Source organism: Salvelinus fontinalis, chromosome 35 (assembly GCF_029448725.1).
Source record: "Salvelinus fontinalis isolate EN_2023a chromosome 35, ASM2944872v1, whole genome shotgun sequence".
Lineage (NCBI taxonomy): Eukaryota > Metazoa > Chordata > Actinopteri > Salmoniformes > Salmonidae > Salvelinus > Salvelinus fontinalis.
In genome coordinates, this window is record NC_074699.1 from 37,344,834 (window position 1) to 37,361,761 (window position 16,928).

Genomic DNA, 16,928 nt, shown 5'->3' on the forward strand with positions numbered 1-16,928 from the left:
TCACACCAGATACTGACTGGTTTTCACGAGGTAAACGGCGGTCACACCAGATACTGACTGGTTTTCACGAGGTAAACGGCGGTCACACCAGATACTGACTGGTTTTCACGAGGTAAACGGCGGTCACACCAGATACTGACTGGTTTTCATGAGGCAAACGGCGGTCACACCAGATACTGACTGGTTTTCACGAGGTAAACGGCGGTCACACCAGATACTGACTGGTTTTCATGAGGCAAACGGTGGTCACACCAGATACTGACTGGTTTTCACGAGGTAAACGGCGGTCACACCAGATACTGACTGGTTTTCACGAGGTAAACGGCGGTCACACCAGATACTGACTGGTTTTCACGAGGTAAACGGCGGTCACACCAGATACTGACTGGTTTTCACGAGGTAAAGGGTGGTCACACCAGATACTGACTGGTTTTCACGAGGTAAACGGCGGTCACACCAGATACTGACTGGTTTTCACGAGGCAAACGGCGGTCACACCAGATACTGACTGGTTTTCATGAGGTAAACGGCGGTCACACCAGATACTGACTGGTTTTCACGAGGTAAACGGCGGTCACACCAGATACTGACTGGTTTTCACGAGGTAAACGGCGGTCACACCAGATACTGACTGGTTTTCACGAGGTAAACGGCGGTCACACCAGATACTGACTGGTTTTCACGAGGTAAACGGCGGTCACACCAGATACTGACTGGTTTTCATGAGGCAAACAGTGGTCACACCAGATACTGACTGGTTTTCACGAGGTAAACTGCGGTCACACCAGATACTGACTGCTTTTCACGAGGTAAACGGTGGTCACAACAGATACTGACTGGTTTTCACGAGGTAAACGGCGGTCACACCAGATACTGACTGGTTTTCACGAGGTAAACGGTGGTCACACCAGATACTGACTGGTTTTCACGAGGTAAACGGTGGTCACAACAGATACTGACTGGTTTTCACGAGGTAAATGGTGGTCACACCAGATACTGACTGGTTTTCACGAGGTAAACGGTGGTCACACCAGATACTGACTGCTTTTCACGAGGTAAATGGTGGTCACACCAGATACTGACTGCTTTTCACGAGGTAAATGGTGGTCACACCAGATACTGACTGGTTTTCACGAGGTAAACGGCGGTCACACCAGATACTGACTGGTTTTCTGATCCACGCGTCTACCTTTTCGTTAAGGTATCTGTGGCCAAGAGATGCATATCTGTATTCCCAGTCATGTGAAATCCTTAGATTAGGGCCTAATGAATTTAAATCCATAGATTAGGGCCTCATTAATTTAAATCCATAGATTAGGGCCTCATTAATTTAAATCCATAGATTAGGGCCTAATGAATTTAAATCCATAGATTAGGGCCTAATGAATTTAAATCCATAGATTAGGGCCTAATGAATTTAAATCCATAGATTAGGGCCTCATAAATTTTATTTACACTGATTTCCTTATGAACCGTAACTCAGAAGAATCTTTGAAATTGTAGCATGTTGCGTTTATATTTTTGTTCTGTGTATATTTGGTCTTTTATTTCACGTTTTTGTTCAGCTGAAAGGTGAATTCATCTCCCAGTGTCTGTTGGAAAGCAGACTGAACCAGGTCTTCCTCTAGGATTTTGTCTGTGCTTAGCTCCATTCGGTTCTTTTTTATCCTGAAAACCTCCCCAGTCCTTAATGATGACAAGCATACCCATAACATGATGCAGTCACCACCATGCTTGAAAATATGGAGAGTGGTACTCGGTGATGTGTTGTATTGATGTGCCCCAAACATAACTTTGTGTCCTGAATGCAAAGTGTTAATATCTTTGACACATTGTTTGTAGTATTACTTTAGTGCCTTATTGCAAACAGGATGCATGTTTTAGAAAATGTTTATTCTGTACAGGCTTCCTTCTTTTCAGTCTGTTAATGAGGTTAGTATTGTGGAGTAACTACAATGTTGTTGATCCATCCTCAGTTTTCCATCACAGCTATTAAACTCTGTAACTGTGTTCAAGTCACCATTAGCCTCACGGTGAAATCCCTGAGCGATTTCCTTCCTCTCCTGCAACTGAGTTAGGAATGACTCCTGCATCTTTGTAGTGACTTGGTATATTGATACGTTATCTAAAGTGTAATTAATGACTTCACCGTGCTCAAAGGGATGTTCAATGTCTACTTTTTTTTTTATTTTACCCATCTACCAATAGGTGCCCTTCTTTGCGAGCCATTGGAAAACCTCCCTGGTCTTTGTGGTTGAATCTGTGTTTGAAATTCACTGCTCGACTGAGGGACCTTCCAGATAATTGTATGTGTGGGGAACAGAGATGAGGTAGTCATTCAAACATCATGTTAAACAGTATTATTGCACACAGACAGTCCATGCAACTTGTTAAAGCACATTTTTATTCCTGAACTTATGTAGGTTCGCCATAATAAAGAGTTTGAATACTTATTGACTCAAGACATTTCAGCTTTTCATAAAAAAATTCTACAAACATAAATTCACCTTGCAATTATGGGGTATTATTGTGTGTAGGACAGTGACAACAAATCTTAAATTCCGGCTGTAACACATGTGTATAAAGGGGTGTGAAGCCTTTCTGAAGGGGCTGTATTCAGTGTGTCTAGTTGGATCTAAGATCAGGAGTTATACTGCATCTGGTCTTCTGTCAAAACATACTTATTGGTGAATGATTCCACGGAGGGTAAGATGTCTCTGTGTAAAACTGATTTCTGAGTGCTGATACGGTTCCATCCCACAACTTATCACAGTTTAGATCTGCCGCTATAGTCTTTATGTCTGCTAGAATATCCCAAAGGACTTCTAGACCAATCGTGTCTGCTAGAATATCCCAAAGGACTTCTAGACCAATCGTGTCTGCTAGAATATCCCAAAGGACTTCTAGACCAATCATGTCTGCTAGAATATCCCAAAGGACTTCTAGACCAATCATGTCTGCTAGAATATCCCAAAGGACTTCTAGACCAATCATGTCTGCTAGAATATCCCAAAGGACTTCTAGACCAATCGTGTCTGCTAGAATATCCCAAAGGACTTCTAGACCAATCGTGTCTGCTAGAATATCCCAAAGGACTTCTAGACCAATCATGTCTGCTAGAATATCCCAAAGGACTTCTAGACCAATCATGTCTGCTAGAATATACCAAAGGACTTCTACACCCAATCGTCAGTCTCAGAGTCACTTCTATCAGAGACGGGTGGAGCGGATTGGCTGTTGAAGTGGATGTCCTGCCCCTCCATCAGGACAGGTCAGTTCTGGTTCTTAAAGGGTCCATGATTCCCCTCCCTGTGTCTCACTGCCACAGCACGCCCTAACCCAGTCTCTCTCACTGCCACAGCACGCCCTAACCCAGTCTCTCTCACTGCCACAGCACGCCCTAACCCAGTCTCTCTCACTGCCACAGCATGCCCTAACCCAGTCTCTCTCACTGCCACAGCACGCCCTAGCCCAGTCTCTCTCACTGCCACAGCACGCCCTAGCCCAGTCTCTCTCACTACCACAGCACGCCCTAACCCAGTCTCTCTCACTGCCACAGCATGCCCTAACCCAGTGTCTCTCACTGCCACAGCACGCCCTAACCCAGTCTCTCTCACTACCACAGCACGCCCTAACCCAGTCTCTCTCACTACCACAGCACGCCCTAACCCAGTCTCTCTCACTACCACAGCACGCCCTAGCCCAGTCTCTCTCACTGCCACAGCACGCCCTAGCCCAGTCTCTCTCACTGCCACAGCACGCCCTAACCCAGTCTCTCTCACTGCCACACCACGCCCTAACCCAGTCTCACTGCCACAGCACGCCCTAACCCAGTCTCTCTCACTGCCACAGCACGCCCTAACCCAGTCTCTCTCACTGCCACAGCACGCCCTAACCCAGTCTCTCTCACTGCCACAGCACGCCCTAACCCAGTCTCTCTCACTGCCACAGCACGCCCTAACCCAGTCTCTCTCACTGCCACAGCACGCCCTAACCCAGTCTCTCTCACTGCCACAGCACGCCCTAGCCCAGTCTCTCTCACTGCCACAGCACGCCCTAACCCAGTCTCTCTCACTGCCACACCACGCCCTAACCCAGTCTCACTGCCACAGCACGCCCTAACCCAGTCTCTCTCACTGCCACAGCACGCCCTAACCCAGTCTCTCTCACTGCCACAGCACGCCCTAGCCCAGTCTCTCTCACTGCCACAGCACGCCCTAACCCAGTCTCTCTCACTGCCACACCACGCCCTAACCCAGTCTCTCTCACTGCCACAGCACGCCCTAACCCAGTCTCTCTCACTGCCACAGCACGCCCTAACCCAGTCTCTCTCACTGCCTCAGGACGGCAGCCATGTTGTCTGTTCCCCACCCATGGTCTCCTCTCCACATCCAGGTGCTTTCCTCAGGTGCTGGAGTTGTAGGTGAGCTCATGGAAAACAGACAGGGAAACGCTGCTCCCAGCTGATATTTACTTAGAACCATGTTTCCACCATTAGGTCCTGGATACCTGATGAAGACCTACGGGTGGAAACGTTAATGTTTCCACCATTAGGTCCTGGATACCTGATGAAGACCTACGGGTGGAAACGTTAATGTTTCCACCATTAGGTCCTGGATACCTGATGAAGACCTACGGGTGGAAACGTTAATGTTTCCACCATTAGGTCCTGGATACCTGATGAAGACCTACGGGTGGAAACGTTAATGTTTCCACCATTAGGTCCTGGATACCTGATGAAGACCTACGGGTGGAAACGTTAGAAATATCAGCTGGGAGCAGCAGTGTGGCGTTTTCCTTTCTGTTCTCCTCTCTATTGAACCATGGTCTGTAGTTAGTCCACCAATAACCCATGGTCTGTAGTTAGTCCACCAATAACCCATGGTCTGTAGTTAGTCCACCAATAACCCATGGTCTGTAGTTAGTCCACCAATAACCCATGGTCTGTAGTTAGTCCACCAATAACCCATGGTCTGTAGTTAGTCCACCAATAACCCATGGTCTGTAGTTAGTCCACCAATAACCCATGGTCTGTAGTTAGTCCACCAATAACCCATGGTCTGTAGTTAGTCCACCAATAACCCATGGTCTGTAGTTAGTCCACCAATAACCCATGGTCTGTAGTTAGTCCACCAATAAACCATGGTCTGTAGTTAGTCCACCAATAACCCATGGTCTGTAGTTAGTCCACCAATAACCCATGGTCTGTAGTTAGTCCACCAATAACCCATGGTCTGTAGTTAGTCCACCAATAAACCATGGTCTGTAGTTAGTCCACCAATAACCCATGGTCTGTAGTTAGTCCACCAATAAACCATGGTCTGTAGTTAGTCCACCAATAACCCATGGTCTGTAGTTAGTCCACCAATAAACCATGGTCTGTAGTTAGTCCACCAATAAACCATGGTCTGTAGTTAGTCCACCAATAAACCATGGTCTGTAGTTAGTCCACCAATAACCCATGGTCTGTAGTTAGTCCACCAATAAACCATGGTCTGTAGTTAGTCCACCAATAACCCATGGTCTGTAGTTAGTCCACCAATAAACATGGTCTGTAGTTAGTCCACCAATAACCCATGGTCTGTAGTTAGTCCACCAATAACCCATGGTCTCTTCTCCATTAATCCATGGTCTGCAGTTAGTCCACCATTAACCCATGGTGTCTAATGGTCTGTAGTCCATTAACAGTATTCTCCTACTGCTCAAGACGTGTTGTAGTTAGCTGTATCCTTCCCAAAGCTGTAATAGTTGTCCATGTCGTCCATGTTTGCCGTGGTGAGCTTGGTGAGGTTCTGGGAGCCTCCATTATCCATGTTGTTGTTGGCCCCTGAGGTCCCAAAGTCAAAGTTGTCCTCCTCATAGTGGCCCTGGGCCTCCATCTCAGGAAGAGCATCTGGAAACAGACAGAGAAACAGGGCTGTTAGGGAGAGTACAGTGGTAGAACCAACCCCGACCCAGAACACAGTGGTAGAACCAACCCTAACCCCAACCCAGAACACAGTGGTAGAACCAACCCTAACCCAGAACACAGTGGTAGAACCAACCTCAACCCAGAACACAGTGGTAGAACCAACCCCAACCCAGAACACAGTGGTAGAACCAACCCCAACCCAGAACACAGTGGTAGAACCAACCCTAACCCAGAACACAGTGTTAGAACCAACCCTAACCCCAACCCAGAACACTGTGGTAGAACCAACCCTAACCCAGAACACAGTGGTAGAACCAACCCTAACCCCAACCCAGAACGCTGTGGTAGAACCAACCCCAACCCAGAACACAGTGGTAGAACCAACCCCAACCCAGAACACAGTGGTAGAACCAACCCTAACCCAGAACACAGTGGTAGAACCAACCCCAACCCAGAACACAGTGGTAGAACCAACCCCAACCCAGAACACAGTGGTAGAACCAACCCTAACCCCAACCCAGAACACAGTGGTAGAACCAACCCTAACCCCAACCCAGAACACAGTGGTAGAACCAACCCTAACCCCAACCCAGAACACAGTGGTAGAACAAACCCCAACCCAGAACACAGTGGTAGAACCAACCCCAACCCAGAACACAGTGGTAGAACCAACCCTAACCCAGAACACAGTGGTAGAACCAACCCCAACCCAGAACACAGTGGTAGAACCAACCCAAACCCTAACCCAGAACACAGTGGTAGAACCAACCCCAACCCTGAACACAGTGGTAGAACCAACCCTAACCCCAACCCAGAACACAGTGGTAGAACCAACCCCAACCCAGAACACAGTAAAGGGTACAGGGTTAGGGGTAAAGGGTTAGGGTAAAGGGTTAGGGTAAAGGGTTAGGGTAAAGGGTTAGGGTAAAGGGTTTGGGGTAAAGGGTTTGGGGTAAAGGGTTAGGGTAAAGGGTTAGGGGTAAAGGGTTAGGGGTAAAGGGTTTGGGGTAGGGGTAAAGGGTTTGGGGTAAAGGGTTAGGGGTAAAGGGTTAGGGGTAAAGGGTTAGGGTAAAGGGTTAGGGGTTAAGGGTTTGGGGTAAAGGGTTTGGGGTAAAGGGTTAGGGGTAAAGGGTTATGGGTAAAGGGTTTGGGGTAAAGAGTTAGGGGTAAAGGGTAAAGGGTTAGGGGTAAAGGGTTAGGGGTTAGGGGTAAAGGGTTTGGGGTAAAGGGTTAGGGGTAAAAGGTTAGGGGTAAAGGGTTTGGGGTAAAGGGTTAGGGGTAAAGGGTTTGGGGTAAAGGGTTTGGGGTAAAGGGTTAGGGGTAAAGATGGATGTCATAAGGTGAATGCACCAATTTGTAAGTCGCTCTGGATAAGAGCGTCTGCTAAATGACTTAAATGTAAAATGTAAATGTAAAGGGTTTGGGGTAAAGGGTTTGGGGTAAAGGGTTTGGGGTAAAGGGTTTGGGGTAAAGGGTAAAGGGTTAGGGGTAAAGGGTTAGGGGTAAAGGGTTAGGGGTAAAGCCCTACCTTGTCTGTCAGGGGAGATGTCCATGCTGGGTTAGGGGTAAAGGGTTTGGTCTCAGGGTAAAGGGTTAGGGTAAAGGGTTAGGAGTAAAGGGTTAGGAGTAAAGGGTTAGGGGTAAAGGGTTGGGGTAAAGGGTTAGGGGTAAAGGGTTAGGGTAAAGGGTTAGGGTAAAGGGTTAGGGGTAAAGGGTTAGGGGTAAAGGGTTAGGGGTAAAGGGTTAGGGGTAAAGGGTTAGGGTAAAGGGTTAGGGGTTAGGGTTAGGGGTAAAGGGTTAGGGGTAAAGCCCTACCTTGTCTGTCAGGGGAGATGTCCATGCCGGGTTAGGGGTAAAGGGTTAGGGGTAAAGGGTTAGGGTAAAGGGTTAGGGGTAAAGGGTTAGGGGTAAAGGGTTAGGGGTAAAGGGTTAGGGGTAAAGGGTTAGGGGTAAAGGGTTAGGGGTAAAAGGTTAGGGGTAAAGGGTTAGGGTAAAGGGTTAGGGGTAAAGGGTTAGGAGTAAAGGGTTAGGGTTAGGGTAAAGGGTTAGGGGTAAAGGGTTAGGGGTAAAGGGTTAGGGGTAAAGGGTTAGGGGTAAAGGGTTAAGGATTAGGGGTAAAGGGTTAGGGGTAAAGGGTTAGGGGTAAAGGGTTAGGGTAAAGGGTTAGGGGTAAAGGGTTAGGGGTAAAGGGTTAGGGTAAAGGGTTAGGGGTAAAGGGTTAGGGAAAAGGGTTAGGGGTAAAGGGTTAGGGGTAAAGGGTTAGGGTAAAGGGTTAGGGTAAAGGGTTAGGGGTAAAGGGTTAGGGGTAAAGGGTTAGGGGTAAAGGGTTAGGGGTAAAGGGTTTGGTCTCAGGGTAAAGGGTTAGGGGTAAAGGGTTAGGGTAAAGGGTTAGGGGTAAACGGTAAAGCCTCACCTTGTCCGTTAGGTGAGATGTCCATGCCGTGTTTGACCTTCATGTGTCGGCTGAGGTTCCCCTTCAGGTTAAACTTGGAGGAGCAGTAAGGACACTTGAAGGGTTTGGAGCCGGCGTGGAGGTGCATGTGACCCAGCAGGTTGTACATTCTGTTGAACGACTTCCCGCACACCTGGAAAAGACAAAGCATGACTTACAGTATATGTTCATAATTGGAATCGTGATCGTCGCTACAAGTCCCTATTTGAGGGAGTAACCAACCCCCAATACCTAACTGTAGTCCCTGCTACCAGTCCCTATTACCAACCCCCAAGACCTAACTGTAGTCCCTGCTACCAGTCCCTATTAACCAACCCCCAAGACCTAACTGTAGTCCCTGCTACCAGTCCCTATTAACCAACCCCCAAGACCTAACTGTAGTCCCTGCTACCGGTCCCTATTAACCAACCCCCAAGACCTAACTGTAGTCCCTGCTACCAGTCCCTATTAACCAACCCCCAAGACCTAACTGTAGTCCCTGCTACCAGTCCCTATTAACCAACCCCCAAGACCTAACTGTAGTCCCTGCTACCAGTCCCTATTAACCAACCCCCAAGACCTAACTGTAGTCCCTGCTACCAGTCCCTATTAACCAACCCCCAAGACCTAACTGTAGTCCCTGCTACCAGTCCCTATTAACCAACCCCCAAGACCTAACTGTAGTCCCTGCTACCAGTCCCTATTAACCAACCCCCAAGACCTAACTGTAGTCCCTGCTACCAGTCCCTATTAACCAACCCCCAAGACCTAACTGTAGTCCCTGCTACCAGTCCCTATTAACCAACCCCCAAGACCTAACTGTAGTCCCTGCTACCAGTCCCTATTAACCAACCCCCAAGACCTAACTGTATTCCCTGCTACCAGTCCCTATTAACCAACCCCCAAGACCTAACTGTAGTCCCTGGCTGCTACCAGTCCCTATTAACCAACCCCCAAGACCTAACTGTAGTCCCTGCTACCAGTCCCTATTAACCAACCCCTAAGACCTAACTGTAGTCCCTGCTACCAGTCCCTATTAACCAACCCCCAAGACCTAACTGTAGTCCCTGCTACCAGTCCCTATTAACCAACCCCCAAGACCTAACTGTAGTCCCTGCTACCGGTCCCTATTAACCAACCCCCAAGACCTAACTCTAGTCCCTGCTACCAGTCCCTATTAACCAACCCCCAAGACCTAACTGTAGTCCCTGCTACCAGTCCCTATTAACCAACCCCCAAGACCTAACTGTATTCCCTGCTACCAGTCCCTATTAACCAACCCCCAAGACCTAACTGTAGTCCCTGCTACCGGTCCCTATTAACCAACCCCCAAGACCTAACTCTAGTCCCTGCTACCAGTCCCTATTAACCAACCCCCAAGACCTAACTCTAGTCCCTGCTACCAGTCCCTATTAACCAACCCCCAAGACCTAACTGTAGTCCCTGCTACCAGTCCCTATTAACCAACCCCCAAGACCTAACTGTAGTCCCTGCTACCAGTCCCTATTAACCAACCCCCAAGACCTAACTGTAGTCCCTGCTACCAGTCCCTATTAACCAACCCCCAAGACCTAACTGTATTCCCTGCTACCAGTCCCTATTAACCAACCCCCAAGACCTAACTGTAGTCCCTGCTACCAGTCCCTATTAACCAACCCCCAAGACCTAACTGTAGTCCCTGCTACCGGTCCCTATTAACCAACCCCCAAGACCTAACTGTAGTCCCTGCTACCAGTCCCTATTAACCAACCCCCAAGACCTAACTGTAGTCCCTGCTACCAGTCCCTATTAACCAACCCCCAAGACCTAACTGTATTCCCTGCTACCAGTCCCTATTAACCAACCCCAATACCTAACTGTAGTCCCTGCTACCAGTCCCTATTAACCAACCCCCAAGACCTAACTGTAGTCCCTGCTACCAGTCCCTATTAACCAACCCCCAAGACCTAACTGTAGTCCCTGCTACCAGTCCCTATTAACCAACCCCCAAGACCTAACTGTAGTCCCTGGCTGCTACCAGTCCCTATTAACCAACCCCCAAGACCTAACTGTAGTCCCTGGCTGCTACCAGTCCCTATTAACCAACCCCCAAGACCTAACTGTAGTCCCTGGCTGCTACCAGTCCCTATTAACCAACCCCCAAGACCTAACTGTAGTCCCTGCTACCAGTCCCTATTAACCAACCCCCAAGACCTAACTGTAGTCCCTGCTACCAGTCCCTATTAACCAACCCGCAAGACCTAACTGTAGTCCCTGCTACCAGTCCCTATTACCAACCCCCAAGACCTAACTGTAGTCCCTGCTACCAGTCCCTATTAACCAACCCCCAAGACCTAACTGTAGTCCCTGCTACCAGTCCCTATTACCAACCCCCAAGACCTAACTGTAGTCCCTGCTACCAGTCCCTATTAACCAACCCCCAAGACCTAACTGTAGTCCCTGGCTGCTACCAGTCCCTATTAACCAACCCCCAAGACCTAACTGTAGTCCCTGCTACCAGTCCCTATTAACCAACCCCCAAGACCTAACTCTAGTCCCTGCTACCAGTCCCTATTAACCAACCCCCAAGACCTAACTGTAGTCCCTGGCTGCTACCGGTCCCTATTTGAGGCAATAACCAACCTTCAACACGAAAGACTAGGGGCCGGTTATTTCAGAATTCATATAACGGTGTCCGAAACCCTCCCCTGCTCAAAAAAATAAAGGGAACACTTAAACAGCGCAATGTAACTCCAAGTCAATCACACTTCTGTGAAATCAAACTGTCCACTTAGGAAGCAACACTGATTGACAATAAATGTCACATGCTGTTGTGCAAATGGAATAGACAAAAGGTGGAAATTATAGGCAATTAGCAAGACACCCCCAAAAAAGGAGTGATTCTGCAGGTGGTGACCACAGACCACTTCTCAGTTCCTATGCTTCCTGGCTGATGTTTTGGTCACTTTTGAATGCTGGCAGTGCTCTCACTCTAGTGGTAGCATGAGACGGAGTCTACAACCCACACAAGTGGCTCAGGTAGTGCAGTTCATCCAGGATGGCACATCAATGCGAGTTGTGGCAAAAAGGTTTGCTGTGTCTGTCAGCGTAGTGCCCAGAGCATGCAGGCGCTACCAGGAGACAGGCCAGTACATCAGGAGACGTGGAGGAGGCCGTAGAAGGGCAACAACCCAGCAGCAGGACCGCTACCTCCGCCTTTGTGCAAGGAGGAGCACTGCCAGAGCCCTGCAAAATGACCTCCAGCAGGCCACAAATGTGCATGTGTCTGCTCAAACGGTCAGAAACAGACTCCATGAGGGTGGTATGAGGGCTCGACGTCCACAGGTGGGGGTTGTGCTTACTTATAATATGTCTAGGAGCAACAACGGCTCAGCCGCGAAGTGGTAGGCCACACAAGCTCACAGAACGGGACCGCCGAGTGCTGAAGAGCGAAACAATTGTCTGTCCTCGGATGCAACACTCACTACCGAGTTCCAAACTGCCTCTGGAAGCAACGTCAGCACAAGAACTGTTTGTCGGGAGCTTCATGAAATTGGTTTCCATGGCCGAGCAGCCGCACACAAGCCTAAGATCACAATGCGCAATGCCAAGCGTTGGCTGGAGTGGTGTAAAGCTCGCTGCCATTGGACTCTGGAGCAGTGGAAATGGCAGTCAGACGGACAAATTTGGGTTTGGCGGATGCCAGTAGAAACTTACCTGCCTGAATGCATAGTGCCAACTGTAAAGTTTGGTGGAGGAGGAATAATGGTCTGGGGCTGTTTCTCATGGTTCGGGCCCCGTAGTTCCAGTGAAGGGAAATCTTAACGCTACAGCATACAACGACATTCTAGACGATTCTGTGCTTCCAACTTTGCAGCAACAGTTTGGGGGAAGGCTCTTTCCTGTTTCAGCATGACAATGCCCCTGTGCACAAAGTGAGGTCTATACAGAAATGGTTTGTCGAGATCGGTATGGAAGAACTTGACTGGCCTGCACACAGCCCTGACCTCAACCCCTTTGAATTGGAACGCCAACTGCGAGCCAGGCCTAATCCCCCAACATCAGTGCCTGACCTCACTAATGCTCTTGTGGCTGAATGGAAGCAAGTCCCTGCAGCAATGTTCCAACATCTAGTGGAAAGCCTTCCCAGAAGAGTGGAGGCTGTTATAGCAGCAATGTTCCAACATCTAGTGGAAAGCCTTCCCAGAAGAGTGGAGGCTGTTATAGCAGCAATGTTCCAACATCTAGTGGAAAGCCTTCCCAGAAGAGTGGAGGCTGTTATAGCAGCAATGTTCCAACATCTAGTGGAAAGCCTTCCCAGAAGAGTGGAGGCTGTTATAGCAGCAATGTTCCAACATCTAGTGGAAAGCCTTCCCAGAAGAGTGGAGGCTGTTATAGCAGCAATGTTCCAACATCTAGTGGAAAGCCTTCCCAGAAGAGTGAAGGCTGTTATAGCAGCAATGTTCCAACATCTAGTGGAAAGCCTTCCCAGAAGAGTGGAGGCTGTTATAGCAGCAATGTTCCAACATCTAGTGGAAAGCCTTCCCAGAAGAGTGGAGGCTGTTATAGTAGCAATGTTCCAACATCTAGTGGAAAGCCTTCCCAGAAGAGTGGAGGCTGTTATAGCAGCAAAGGGGGGGGACCAACTCCATATTAAAGTCCATAATTTTGGAATGAGTGCAGATGTCCACATACTTTTGGTAATGTAGTGTAAAGCCAACATGAAACTTGATACCAGGCCTATAGTGTCTGAAAAAGTGAATCCATTCTTCTCTAGCTAATAAAAACCTGTCTCCCTATCTTCTGAATCAAGCGTGTACTCAGTACAGTAGCCTATGCTTCGGAGGGCCAGGTAGCCTAAAAACAGACAGGTAAAGACTTTCAGCTGGCAGGCAGACAGAATACGTTTCTGAGTGACAGCGTGAGGGCGTTGTATAGGCGTTTTGTTGTGGGACTAGAAACAAACGGAACGTTATTGGTTCCCATGGTTTTAAAATAACAGTTCTGTTCCGGAACACTATCAGTCACTTTCCTTCCAGGTTCCCTCTGTTCCCTTCCGGCTGTGTTCCCTGAACTTGTTCCAACCCTGCATATAAACTCACCTTGCATTTGAAGGGTTTGACGGGCAGGTGGACGATCATGTGCGTTTTGAGCGTCTGTTTCTGGATGAAGCTCTTGAAGCAGATGTGACACTGGAAGGGTCTGATGCTGTTGTGGATCAACATGTGTCTCTTCAGGTTGGCTGACAAGGTGAACTCACGGGAACACACCTCACACTTATGACCCTTCATACCCTGACCAATAAGAACACAGGAGGACAGTTAGATGGAGGACCACTGACCAATAAGAACACAGGAGGACAGTTAGATGAGGACCAGCAGAATGAACATGAAGTTAGTTTAAATTCTGAAAAAAAGCTGAAGAAAAAGCATGTTGGGGTCAGACCTAGCTTCTAAAGGCTTGGTGGTGCTCTTCACCTAAGAGCACAGGGGTCAGGGGTCAGAGTTAGGTACCTTGTGTGTGAGGGTGTGCTGGTGGAGGGTTATAGTTAGGGGTCAGAGTTAGGTACCTTGTGTGTGAGGGTGTGCTGGTGGAGGGTTATAGTTAGGGGTCAGAGTTAGGTACCTTGTGTGTGAGGGTGTGCTGGTGGAGGGTTATAGTTAGGGGTCAGAGTTAGGTACCTTGTGTGTGAGGGTGTGCTGGTGGAGGGTTATAGTTAGGGGTCAGAGTTAGGTACCTTGTGTGTGAGGGTGTGCTGGTGGAGGGTTATAGTTAGGGGTCAGAGTTAGGTACCTTGTGTGTGAGGGTGTGCTGGTGGAGGGTTATAGTTAGAGGTCAGGGGTCAGAGTTAGGTACCTTGTGTGTGAGGGTGTGCTGGTGGAGGGTTATAGTTAGGGGTCAGAGTTAGGTACCTTGTGTGTGAGGGTGTGCTGGTGGAGGGTTATAGTTAGGGGTCAGGGGTCAGAGTTAGGTACCTTGTGTGTGAGGGTGTGCTGGTGGAGGGTTAGGGGTCAGGGGTCAGAGTTAGGTACCTTGTGTGTGAGGGTGTGCTGGTGGAGGGTTATAGTTAGGGGTCAGAGTTAGGTACCTTGTGTGTGAGGGTGTGCTGGTGGAGGGTTATAGTTAGGGGTCAGGGGTCAGAGTTAGGTACCTTGTGTGTGAGGGTGTGCTGGTGGAGGGTTATAGTTAGGGGTCAGAGTTAGGTACCTTGTGTGTGAGGGTGTGCTGGTGGAGGGTTATAGTTAGGGGTCAGGGGTCAGAGTTAGGTACCTTGTGTGTGAGGGTGTGCTGGTGGAGGGTTATAGTTAGAGGTCAGAGTTAGGTACCTTGTGTGTGAGGGTGTGCTGGTGGAGGGTTATAGTTAGGGGTCAGGGGTCAGAGTTAGGTACCTTGTGTGTGAGGGTGTGCTGGTGGAGGGTTATGGTTAGGGGTCAGAGTTAGGTACCTTGTGTGTGAGGGTGTGCTGGTGGAGGGTTATAGTTAGGGGTCAGAGTTAGGTACCTTGTGTGTGAGGGTGTGCTGGTGGAGGGTTATAGTTAGGGGTCAGAGTTAGTTACCTTGTGTGTGAGGGTGTGCTGGTGGAGGGTTATGGTTAGGGGTCAGAGTTAGGTACCTTGTGTGTGAGGGTGTGCTGGAGGAGGGTTATAGTTAGGGGTCAGGGGTCAGAGTTAGGTACCTTGTGTGTGAGGGTGTGCTGGCGGACGGTTATGGTTAGGGGTCAGGGGTCAGAGTTAGGTACCTTGTGTGTGAGGGCGTGCTGGCGGACGGTTATGGTTAGGGGTCAGGGGTCAGAGTTAGGTACCTTGTGTGTGAGGGTGTGCTGGCGGACGGTTATGGTTAGGGGTCAGGGGTCAGAGTTAGGTACCTTGTGTGTGAGGGCGTGCTGGCGGAGGTGGTGCAGCTGGACAAACTCCAGGCCGCAGTGGGAACAGGAGTACGGCCGAGGACTCTGGTGTTTCAGGAGGTGATTCTGCAGCTGGCTGCGGTAGGTGAAGGACTTGTCGCACTCTGTACACTGGTAACTAGTTGGTCCCTGGTGGCTGGTCTGGTGGCGCTTCAGATGGGCGTAGGTGGGGAACTCCATGCCACACTGGGAACACACGTGGCAGCGCCCGCGCTCGTGTTTGGTCTCGTGGGCGCGGAGCTCGCTGGGGTAGGCGAAGCCGCGGCGACAGAAGCGGCAGCTGTAAGGTTTGACGTCGGTGTGCTGCAGCATGTGTCTCTTCAGGTGGGAGGTCTGGGTGAAGCCCTTCTTACACACGCTGCATTTATGAGGCCTCGTTCCCTGGTGGGTGAGCAGGTGGGTCTGCAGGTGGCTGGGCTGTTTAAACAGCTTCCCACAGTGGGGGCAGGCGTGGGGCTTGATGCCCTGGTGACCCAGGATGTGAGTTACCAGGTTGTACTTGGAGGTGTAAGACTTTTCACACATACGGCACTTCCATCTCTTCAGGCCCTCGCCCATGTCCACACAGTACGACTCGTCTATCTGGATGTTGATGTCTAGACGGTCAACCCTCCGGCCGTGGTGACGATGGGTCCCTCCTCTTCCTGCTCCTGCTCCTCCTCTTCCCGCCACCCCTTGCTCCAGCTGGTTGCCCCACATCATACCCTGGCTGTTCTCATGGTAGATCTCCCCCCCCTCGTACCCCCCCACCTCGCTGGACTGGAAGTAGCTGCTGATAGTCTCCTCCTGTCCTCCTTTCCTCAGGCTGTTTCCCTCCTCCTCCTCCTCCTCTTCCTCCCCCCTTGCTCTCTCCTGATGCCCCCTCTGCCCCTGCAGGCCTCGATGCCCCGGCTCCCCTTTATGGCTGTGGCCGGCCTGGGAGTGTGTGTGAGGGTGTGTGTTAGCCTGCTGGCTGGACATGTCTCTGTCACACTCGGCACAGCCTTTTTGGGCGGCGGCACGGAGAGAGGCGGGGTCAACCTGGACCAATCCCCCTCTAGTAGTAGCCAGGTTGTTCAGCATGTGAACACAGGACGTCAGGCCAGTGATAACCCCCTCTCCTTTCACTTGGGATGACCCGTCCACAGGCACTCCAGCATGGCGCTCGGGCCCTACCATCTTCCCCTCGGGGGGTGGTCCATGCCACCTCCTCTGGCTACAGCTGGGCTGCATGTGTCCGTCTTCAGGCAGGTTGTCTCCCAGGTAATCTCCGTTAGCTCCTATCAGCTGATCAGCGTATTCGTAATCCACCCCCTCTACAGGCAGGGCAGGGGACTCTTTAGGTTCTCCTGTGTAGAAGCCATTAGGAGCGATGGTAGCACCGAACACCTCATTCTGAGAGATGAGGCCCAGAACAGCAGCCTGGGCTAGAGACAGAACCACCACAGGATCAGTCTGAGTGCCAGAATCTACCTGTCTGGCCATAGCCCTGGGCTCACATCTAACCAGGCGCCTGCTGGCTTCCTCCTGAGACACAGGGAGAGAGACAAGGTTAGTACTGCAGTCAACACATCTTTACAATCTACCATGTTGATCAGAGATATCAGTCAGTGAGGAGAGAATTCACCACGAATATCACCCATCAGCCCTGGTCAACCATCATCAATAATATCACCCATCAGCCCTGGTCAACCATCATCAATAATATCACCCATCAGCCCTGG

At 49.9% G+C, this 16,928-nt stretch overlaps 1 protein-coding gene across 1 annotated transcript; it reads right to left on the reverse strand.

Moving 5' to 3' along the window:
- Positions 1-2,383: 2,383 nt before the first annotated feature.
- LOC129834804 (zinc finger protein 710-like) lies at positions 2,384-16,884 on the reverse strand. The gene is made up of 4 exons (XM_055900098.1): positions 15,187-16,884; positions 13,424-13,615; positions 8,325-8,496; positions 2,384-5,893 (listed from the first exon to the last, which is right to left on the reverse strand). The coding sequence occupies exons 1-4, from the start codon at positions 16,687-16,689 to the stop codon at positions 5,703-5,705; spliced, it is 2,058 nt and encodes a 685-aa protein (XP_055756073.1). The 5' UTR covers positions 16,690-16,884; the 3' UTR covers positions 2,384-5,702.
- Positions 16,885-16,928: the final 44 nt, after the last annotated feature.

Bases quoted from the DNA above. Each gene is read 5' to 3' on its own strand.
- LOC129834804 (XM_055900098.1), bottom strand. From the start codon at position 16,689: ATGGCCAGACAGGTAGATTCTGGCACTCAGACTGATCCTGTGGTGGTT. The intron at 13,616-15,186 runs GTACCTAACTCT...CTTATTGGTCAG, and splicing joins AGCACGCCCTCACACACAAG to GGTATGAAGGGTCATAAGTG. The intron at 8,497-13,423 runs GTGAGTTTATAT...TGTCTTTTCCAG, and splicing joins TCAAACCCTTCAAATGCAAG to GTGTGCGGGAAGTCGTTCAA.